Here is a 10,984-nt window from a genome sequence, read left to right as displayed (position 1 = left end):
TCTGTATTTCATATCCTTGCATGAAAACCGTGATGTGCAGAGGTTGGACATGAAAACAGTTGAACCAGGCCGGGATGTCATCGTCCGTGAATACGCTTGGTGTTGGTGCCAGTAGTTGATTGATCATACCGCACAACTCATTTGGTTGTGTGTTGCTCGAGATGTGTGTCTTGATGAGAACCCTTTCGATCCGGGTCTTGTGTGCTGGTGAGTTGGCGAGTAGCTCCAAGATGGAGATTTAAGCCTGGATCTTCCCGAGATGAGTCGGTAGATCACAGGTGGTTGTAGATCCTTGAATTTCCTTGTTCGGCTTGTGATCTGCAACCCCTGTTGGTTGTCTGGCTCTTGAGGAGTTTCCCATCCTTTCATCGAGAGTGTCAGCCATTAATTGAATGAGTTTGAACACTCGGCCTCTTCGGTTAGGGAATCAACCTCACCAGCTTGAAGCTCAATAGGGTCAGCTCTAGCAAGAGTAATGGGAGATTTTGGGGTGTTGGCCCCTTGTTTGAGAGATGACGCCTTTTCATGGGTTCTGACCATATCGATCTCTAGTGTGTCATCTTCATCATATTGGTCCCACTTGGAAAAGTTGTCGAGGTTTGAAGATGAAGGGCTGCCTCTTAGAAGATCTAATAGATCTTCTTCAAGTTCTTGAAAGTGATGATCACATGCCAATACGAATTGATAGGGATCTTCTTCTTCATTTCCACTCTCAACCATGTGAATGACAACATTTTCTTTTACGTTGTCTTGAGCTCTCGATTTTTTGGTCGTTGTGGCCACTTTTGATTAATCTCTTCAACGGGTTGATTTCTAGGTGCGACAGTGATGTCCCCCCTATTTATTAACGCTTGAATCACCTGTTTCAAATACATGTAGTTTTTGGTGTTATGGGCATGGTTTTGATTCCATTTGCAACACTTGCTTTTATCCGTGACTTGAAATGGTGGTTCAGTTGGTGGTGGGAGATAAACCATGTTTCTAGCCAGGAGTAATTCCAACAATTTTTCGAGTGGATCTTTGTGAGAAGTGAAATTATCCTCTCACCTTTAGTTATTATTTCGAGCGTTGGCTCTAGGCGAACCCCTTCGGTTTTGGTTCTGATTGTTGTGCTGAGTGGCTGAACCTTGAGCCGGTCTGTTAACGATAATCTCATTAACCTGACCGGAGGCCTTCCCCTTGTTATTGCTTTCACTCTTATTTTGGGAAGTGGTTATTGGTTTATTGTCGGGCCTGGTGCTGAGGGTTGTCCCTCTCGTCCTTTCATGTCGTGCCACCCGCTCGATCATGGAGTCGAAAGAGTGGGGGATAAGCCCTTGATTGAAAAAGGTCCTGTATTCAGGAGCAACATTCTCTACGTCCATGGAGATTTTGGCTGGGTCTGTCAGTGGACAGTTTATGACCCGAATTGCCACCTCACGGAATAGACAGATGAAATCCTCGAAGGATTCTCCTGGATTTTGCTTCATTGCACTGAGCTCGCATAGGGAGAGAGATCTTGGTGTCGACCCGTGGTAGTGAGAGACGAATAGGTTGAACATTTTATCTAGATTGATGTGTGGTTGAGCTGACATAGTTCTCCGGTGCCAGTTCAAGGCTCGCCAGTCAATGTTTACAAAAATATGGCCTTCAGTTGGTTAAGCATGTCTCATAAAGCTTGGATGGAGAGGAGATACACGTTGACGTGACCGTCTGGATCGCTCTTCCCATTAAACTTGTTCCTAAATTCTGGGACAACAAATCCCAGGGGAAGGTCCTCCATGCCTCAAAGGGCCTCTTGAACATAGCCCTTTGGAGGTAGAATTTCATGCATGCCCATTCTTACGAGCATATCCTGCATCTCTTTTAAAGTACCTTCTTGTTAAGTATTTGGTGTGACAATAGGCCCACCGATCGGTGAGTTCCCAACTGTAGATTGGTAAGTTGAGATTTGGGGTAGATGTGGGCCTGAGGTTGATGGGTCGCGGTCACCTGGACAGTTTGATACATTTGTGTCTGAGGGGCGTACTGACTCATTGGTGTCGCCGCTGGCTGCGAAAATGGAACGGTTTGTTGGATTAGGTGAACTAAGGGGGCCGATTGAAGAATCGGCTGACTCAGTTGTGCCAGGGGTTGACCTATACCACCAAGTTGGTTGGGCATCGACCCATGAGCTGGGGGAATGAACAGTGTAACCTAGGCTAATCAAACTTTTAAGGGCAGCTTGGACACCCATCTTGCCTAAGGGTTGGTCTAGATTGACGCCTCTGCTCCGTACAGTGTTAAGAAAGTCATGAGCAATACTACGATTGCTCGAGGTTGGGTTAGATCTCCTAGACCTAGGTAGGTCTTGGTTCTGAGATCGCAGTGCTTCGAGATTATCTTGGTTCGAGTTGTGGGAATTGGTGTTAGATGCTGCATGAATTTCTTCCTTCACTTGACTTATACTTTGGCTACCTAAAACCCCCTATAGGACAACGCCTGGTCGGACACCCTGACTATTAAGAGTTTTTCGGGCTGAATTAGATTTTTGGATGACACCGATTTCGGGACTAGGAGTGGACCCTTGGGACTCTACCTCCAACTGAAGACCTGGGCGTTGGATAATGGATTGGCCTAAGGTCTGTTGATAGTTCTAAGGGATTGCAGCATAATGGTCCCTAGGTTTGGTTTAGAGTCAGCTGTGGAGCAATCATCATGGTCGTCTAGAGTAACCAACATGGTGACTCTCTTTGGTTGGGTTCTAGAATCTAGACTTAGGTAAGGGCTAGACTCAATGGCTTAAGGCAGACCTATCCTAACTCTAAGGACAAAACCCTGACTAAGACCTAGGCTAAGATTAGACTGGAACTTAGACTTGCTAGACTCAATGGGTTCTGGTTCGGACCCTGAACTAGGGTAAGCCTAGTCAAGCTTTAGAGGCAACTCTAGTCTTAGACCTATGATAGAACCTAGACTAAGATTTAGACTAGATGGTGCACAAGTCTCGACTCGGACCAAGGGTGGGTCTGGGTTCGGACCAGGGTGTGAGCCTGGTGGACTGAGCTGGGTGCAAGCCTGGGCTTGGACCTAGAGATTTTCGAAACTCAGACCGAATGTGGACCCGGACTGGATCAAGATTGAACTAGGAACAAGCCTTCGGCTCGGACCAAGAGGGGACTAGGCTTGGACCTGGTTGTGAACCTTGATCGGACCTGGGCTAGGCTGGGTATAAGCCTGAACTTCGACCCAAAGAACTTTGATGATCATACCACGTGTGGACCCGGACTGGATCAAAGATGAGCAAGGAACGAACCTTTGGCTCGGATCAAGAGGGGGCTTAGGTTCGGACCAAGGCGAAACCTAGTTTGGACCTGAGTTAGGCTGGATACAAGCTGGGACTTGTACCCAAAGAGTTTTAATGATCAGTCCAGGCATGGACCTGAACTGGATCAAAGATGAGCTAAGAACGAGCCTTCGGCTCAGATCAAGAAAAAACCTAGTTTGGACCTGGGCTAACCTGGGTATAAGCCTGAACTTGGACCCAAAAGCTTCTGCTTGGACGAAAAGCAGGTCCGGATTGGAGTCTATGATTAACAGATCAGAAATAAGCAAGCAAGCACACAAAAACGTTTAACCTAGTCAGATTATAGGTAGGCTAGACTTGAGAGTGGGTTCCTAGCTATTAAAATGCGGTTAGGCTGATATAGGTCCCTACATAGGTCCTGGCCTCCTGTTATAGGGTGTTCACCAGGTCCTACTATACGCGGAGTTTCTTTGAGGCAAAAGATTACGGAGGGGTGCTCACAGTTAAGTTACGCGAATCCCAACTGCCTCGGCTCTCAATGCTAGGTTCCCCTCATGTTTTTAAGGCGGATTTTGGGGGTTTTCGAAATATTTGTTTGCTAGTTTTCCGGGCATTCCCGGTCCGGTGTGCACTGGAGTGTGTAAAGAAGCACTCAATCAAAAATAAATTCGGGCACACAATGCACGTAAAACAAGAAAGCAAATAAGGGAGCGTTCGGCATTGATCGTGCCTAGCGAGACGCGCTTCTAGGCGAAACTCGCTCGAAGCACAGTATAAATGGAGGGGTAAGAAACCCCTAAGAAGGTAAAGTCAGAAAAATGGGACCAAGCACAGTCTGTGCTAAGTCAGGTGCAGCCCGAGTCGAGGGTGGCTCAGAACAGGACACGGTTCAAGGGGAAATAAGTGAGCACTCGGCACTGATCATGCCTAGTGATGCGCGCTTCGAGGCGAAACTCGCTCCAAGCACAGTACAAATGGAGGGGTAAGCAAACCCTAAGAACATAAAGTCAGAACAATGAGACCAGGCACAGTCCTTGCTAAGTCGAGCGCGGCCCAAGTCGAGGGTGACTCGTACGGGACACGGTTCAGGGAGGGTGCAAGCAGTCCTCGATGTATATCTATATATATATATATATATATTTAATTTTTTTTATCTTATCAAATTTGATGAATCATAGTTAAACTAAGAATGGTGAAAGCAGGGAAAACATGACTTAGATGAAAAATAACAAACTAAAATAAAATCAGATAGCCAGAACATAGCAGACATGTCAGAGACAATATTTTTAAAAAATTTATTTTGAGCCAAAATTTGGTGAAAAAGTAGCCCAAAGGCTCTAGAATAGGTATGTGGGGTCCCAGAATATTTCCGGGACCTTTGCAATTGGGCGACAAGGGTGGTGTCGCCTTTGCAGGGTGGGCGACACTGCTGGTGTCGCCCCAAAACATATTTTTGTTTTATTTTTTTTATATTTTTTTCGTATAAAAATTAATTAAATAAGACTATTTTAAACTTTTAAAATCATGAAAAAAATATAATTTTGATGAAATAAATTAAAACAGAGTAAACAGACAAAAGCATATGTTACAGATCTGTATCAAGTAAAATATTTTTGTGGTATTTTTAAAAATTTTATTGTGCTCTAAAATTTTTTGCACAGTCATAAAAAATTTCCTAGAAGAAATTTATAAAGTTTCAGAAAATTCTGAAACTTTCGAATTTTCGGAGACACGGGAGTGTCGCCCTGGATCTGGGCGGCACTGGTGGTGTCGCCCAGGCAACACAGCTGGTGTCGCCCAGATATGACAACGTTTCGGAGCACCAAAACCCTGGATCCTGATCCCCATAGATTCCTGGGACTTTTTGTGACTGATCACAGTGAAAAATAGTGAAATAAAATTGTACTTTGGCACTTGGATCAAGCTCGAAACGCCCCACGGTGGGTGCCAAACTGTTTATGATGAAAATATGAAAGATTTTCCAATTAATATATCTCAATTTTAACACCTTAAACTTATGAAAATGAAATAAATAAGATGGTAAAGAAAGTGGGACAAATCGAATTCAGATCTGAGGCCAAATCTGCTCAGAAACAAGCAGATCTACTCTAAGATCTGTGGCAGGGTCAGCATGATCCAGAGCATCCAAAATACGATTTTAAAGAAAATAATAAGATCAAAATTAAATTAAAACATTAAATATGAATAAAAAAAAAGAAAGGAAAATTATACCAAATCGGGCTGGAAGGCTCGGGACTTCCGAGCCTTTTGGGGCTCGCCCTGTATTAGAACCGGTCCCCTTTTGTCTCTCTGAATGGGATGTTTATCAGAAACTCTCTTTGGTGTGAAGGATTTGGTTTAGGGTTCTATCCTAAGGGTAGATCTGGGGTTTCTCTCAAGAGGCTAAGGCTTCCTGACGCAATTTCTAAGGTTTTCTCTCCTGTAACTCCCTCGGTTTTTCATCTCTATCTCAGGAGGAAAAACGTGACAAATGGATGACCCATTTCATAATGCCTTCGCACACACAGTTCCTTGTGCACTTTGGGGTTTTTGATGGGCCGAGGCCTTGCAAGACACGACCCTCATTTGTTCCTAGCTGGAGGGCGTTACACCACCAACCGATGACCCGTTCCATAGTGTCATACACATATATTGGGGGGCGCAACCGTCACATGTGACCCACATCCTAACTCCCGTTCTATCATGGGCAGTCAGGGAAAGATCTCAACTGCTGGCACAACTTTCTTATCATATCACATTACACTACCAACGGTTGATCCGTTGCGTAGTGCCTCATACATTTTTTATCATATCATCTTATACTACCAATGGATGACCCACTGCATAGTGCTTCACACATTTCTTATCATATCATCTTACACTACCAATGGATGACCCGCTGCATAGTGCTTCATACATTTCTTATAATATCATCTTACACTACCATTGGATGACCCATTGCATAGTGCATCACACATTTCTTATCAATCATCTTACACTACCAATGGATGACCCATTTCATAGTACTTCACACATTTCTTATCATATCATCTTACACTACCAATGGATGACCCATTGCAAAGTTCCTTATACACATATCATTTTTATCATAGTACTTGCTTTCATATTATACCAAAGCATGTACTTATTATATCAGAGCACGTGCATATCATATCATAACAGAACATGTCTTACTACATGCATCCATATCATACTATAGCAAACTTCTTTTCATAACAGAGCATATTTTCATTTCATAGCAGAATATGCCTCATTATCATGCATTCATTTCATAACAGAGCGTAATTTCATGCACACATATCATAACAACGCATGTCATACTGCATGCAATCATATCATAACAGGACATATCTCATTATCTTGCATTCATATCATAACTGAGCATGTCTTACTACATGTATTCATATCATAACAGAGCATATATCATTATCATGCATTCATATCATAACTGAGCATGTTTTACTACATGCATTCATATCATAACAGAGCATATCTCATGATCATGCATTCATATATAATAAAGCACGTCTTACTACATGCATTCATATCATAACAGTGCATATCTCATTATCCTGCATCATATTATATCTGAGCATGTCTTACTACTTGCATTCATATCATAACCGAGCATATCTCATTATCATGCATTCATTTCACACATATCATAACAGATATATGTTCATATGAAAGATCAACATGTCCAAAGCATGCTATGCATATAATCATATCATCAGGCTCATTAGCTCAAATATATCATCATGTCATTTTTCTGGTTTTTCACAGTGAACACAGTCCACTTATAAGGAATATTATGAGATAAAAATATCATTTGAACCTGAGACCACTTTATAACAATCTAAGCTCATGAAAACACAACTTTCGTGAAGCGGGTAACCCCAAATTTTAGGTTAAATTTTGCTAAACTATTTGATGTTCTTGAACAAAGCTCCTATTTTCACCGTAGAAAACCCAGGATGACATACTAATAGAAAAATGAGAATAACTTTTAAACCACAGGGAATTTAATCATTATTCCAAAACCATTTTCAAAATTATATTTATTTATCTTTTGTTTAGAAGTGGGTTAACTGCATTTTGATATGTTTTGGTTAATGAAAAGCTCCACAAAAAAATACGTAAAGTCCATGGAATTTTATTTCACAAATATGACATGCTTCAAAAAATGGTAAATAGCTTTTAAACCAAAAGGGATATTAATAAGAGGTCTCTTCCATCATAAATTCGACTCAATGAGCTACATTTTTACAAAATTTCATGACTTAAGGAGATATATATATATATATATCTAGGATCCTCAAACAGTTTCTCAAACCAAGGCCACAGTTCTAGAAAATATAGCACATTCTACCATGATTTCAGTAACATACATCCACACCCATATTCACACCCATATTCATTCTTGAATTTCATGCTTTGATAAGCTAAGTAAACATGCATCAATCTAAAGCATAAAAACATGGAAACTAGATTCACTTACATGCACCAAAAAGAAACTCCAAGGTTCTTCACAATTTTCACCACATGCCAAGCTCCAAAAGGTGGGTTCAAGCTCAATAAAGTAAGGCTGGGAGGGTCTCTAAGTCTTAATGTCTTAATGCTAGAGAGGGAGAACATGGGTGAGAGAGGGAAGTGAGAAGAGAGAGAGGGAAAATCAATGTGAGAGGTGAGAAGGGAGTATAAGTAAGAATGCGTGGGGGTAGCATGCAATTGACAAGTGGCACATAAGAGGCATACGTGAGGAGAGAGGGGGGGGAGCAATCATGGGTGATGTAATCATGGGATGGTAGCATGCATGTGCCATATGACACTCATGGATGAAGAGAGAGGGCATGTGAGAGGAGAGAGAGAGCATGCGCAGTCATTGTATGGGGGCAATCATGTTGTAATCATGTGTATTGGAATGCATGTACCTGCGTTGGGATGCACAATAAAAAATTGTGGGTTACAGATCAGGGCTTTCTTACGGTAGCTAGAATTTGAGCAATTTTTACCATCAGAAATTTCGTGATCCCTACAATAATACAGTATCACTCAAAACACCATACAGAGGTTATATAACAAACCGAAAAGAACACTGAGATTAGCATTAATCAGAAACGATTCAAGAAGTAACCAAGATCAACGGCCGAAAAATTTCCAAACCTTTCATCATCCCCCCCCATAAAAAGGATTTAGTCCTCTAAGTCATACATATGTTATTCAAATAAATGGGGGTACTTTTCCCCGATCTTAGCTTCTCATTTCCATGTCGACTCTTCCCTCGAATAGTACTGCTACAAGACACAGACCAGAGAGATTACCTTATTCCATAATATCTGCACCCTTCCATCAGTATCAGAACTGGCTGCTCAATGAAGGTCAAGTCTTCTCCTATTGGTACAGGTTCATAGCTCATAACATGGGACGGGTCTAGCTGTTACTTCCTTACTTGAGTACAACTTCAATTTTAGAAGGGTCAACCGCTACTTGATCCTTAGAAACAATGTGCCCAAGAGAGACCACTACAAATCTATCCAAAAAAGATATGAATATCCTATTCATCAGGTCCATGAAAACAACCGGGGATTTCGTTAATCCAAATAGTATCACTAAAAACTCATAGTGACCATATCAGGTTCTGAATGCAGTCATGAGAACATCTCCCTCCTTGACACACAATTGATAATTACCCGTTCGGAGATCAATCTTAGAGAACATTTGAGCCCCTCTAGGCTGGTCCAAGAGGTCATCAATCTTAGGTAAGGGTACTTGTTTTTCACTGTCACTTGATTCAACTGCCTATATTCGATGTAAAGCCTCATGGACTCATCCTTCTTCTTCACAAAAAGGATCGGTGCACCCCAAGGTGATACACTCGATCAAATAAACCCCTTCTCTAACAACTCTTGCAATTGTATTGTCAGCTCCATCAATTCTGGTGGTGCCATCTGATATGGGCTTTAGAGATGGGAGCAGTGTCCGGGGTTAAGTCTGTCTCAAACTCTATCTTCCTTACTGCGGACAAAGAGGTAAACTCCTTGAGAAAAAACTCAGGGTATTCTCTAACCATTGGGACCTCTTTCAGCTTGGACTGGACACCCCAATTCTCTACCACATAGACTAAATACCTGACACACTTTCTAGCCAAAAGACGTTGCGCCCTAAGGGCAGAAACAAAGTGAAGAGGGGAAGCATCTTTAATACCAACAAAGTGCAGCTCAGGCTCGGTCAGGGGTCTAAAGGTCACATTCTTATCATAACAGTCAACAGTGGCAATGTGTGTGCACAACCAGTCCCTTCCCAAAATAACATCAAAATCCTGAATATCTAAAAGTATAAAGTCTATGGGTAGGACACACCTTTCAAGAAAAAACCCACACTGTTTGTATACCATATCAGTCTCCATAGAGTCCCCCATAAGTGTAAACACTGCTAAAGTAAAATCAAGAAGTGTAGGTTCAACATTTAAATGACATGCAAAATAAGGTGCAACAACAGAATGAGAAGAACCAGGGTCTATCAAGATTTAGCATCTCTATCACAAACAAAGAGCTTACCCCGGATCACTGAGATAGAAGCCTTGACCTCCTACTCCGTAAGTGCAAACACCTGACCCTGAGTCTTCGGTCTGTTCTCTGGCTTCGTCACAGGGCAGTCCTTGATCAGGTGGCCAGGCTTGCCACACTCATAACACGTTCTCATCTTCTTTTGGCACTCAGTTGTAGAGTGGTTGCTCCGCCCATAGTACAAGCATGCTGGGCACTGGTTCTCCCTCACATCACTTGAGAAAGTCTTCTGGGCCTTCATGTTGCCCTGATTAATCCTTCCCCTAAAATTTCTCTTAGTCCCAAAATTATCGGATGGTGGGGGCCTTACTCTCCCTTCCTTCCTCAGCTGGAACTCCTCAAAATCCTTCTCAATTTTCGTAGCTAGGTCCATCAATGGGGAGAATGTCTTAAGATTAGCTGACATCACTCCCCCTCGGATATCTGGCTTAAGGCCCCTCTCAAATTTGCTCGCCTTATGCGCCTCTGTATTGATGATATGTGGCGCACAGCGGAAGAGCTCTACAAATTTGGCTGCATACTTCTCTACCGACAGTCTCCGTTGTTGCAGCTCAATAAATTCAACTTCTTTCCTCTCTCAGATAGAGTCAGTGAAATACTTCTCATTAATGTCACTAGGAAGTTCTCCCAGGTGGCAGCAATCTCAGTCTCCATCCAAGACTGTTTCACGGAACTCCACCAATGCTCAACATCCCCTACCATCATAAAGGTATCCAATATAACTTTTTTCTCATCTGAACAATGTAAAATTTCAAAGATCTTCTCTACTTGCCTCATCCATCTTTTAGCCTTTTCTACTCCTCCATGCCCAAAGAATGCTAGAGGCGCAAGTATCTTAAATCTTTCAATCAACCCACTATCTGCCTGGTCTGGGGCAGAGGCAGCCGGAGCCAGCATATAATCCTTCTTAACTTGATTCATAGCCCTAAGTGACCTAAACAATTCATCAAAGCCTTCGTGTTCCCATCAGTCATGCTTGAACTGTTGGTACGAGTCCTCGACATCTAACCTAGTACAGAAACACCAAGTTACTAGCCTATCCAAATCCTACCCTAAAGACGCCTCTAAGGCTCTCTAGGCCAAAAATCCTATCCTGGCTGCTTTGATACCATAAACTGTCATAACCTCACCC

General features: G+C 42.4%; 1 protein-coding gene across 1 annotated transcript; it reads right to left on the bottom strand.

The window, feature by feature from the left end:
* Nucleotides 1-9,215: 9,215 nt before the first annotated feature.
* LOC110007554 (uncharacterized) lies at nucleotides 9,216-10,773 on the bottom strand. Its single transcript, XM_020669087.1, has 3 exons — nucleotides 10,452-10,773; nucleotides 9,901-10,317; nucleotides 9,216-9,715 (listed from the first exon to the last, which is right to left on the bottom strand). Exons 1-3 carry the CDS (start codon nucleotides 10,771-10,773, stop codon nucleotides 9,216-9,218), a joined length of 1,239 nt encoding a protein of 412 aa, XP_020524746.1.
* Between the last annotated feature and the right edge of the window lie 211 nt (nucleotides 10,774-10,984).

Source organism: Amborella trichopoda, chromosome 3, assembly GCF_054954075.1.
Source record: "Amborella trichopoda isolate Santa Cruz 75 chromosome 3, AtrichopodaSantaCruz75HAP2 v2.0, whole genome shotgun sequence".
NCBI classification, from domain to species: domain Eukaryota; kingdom Viridiplantae; phylum Streptophyta; class Magnoliopsida; order Amborellales; family Amborellaceae; genus Amborella; species Amborella trichopoda.
This window is presented reverse-complemented; position numbering and strand designations above follow the sequence as displayed.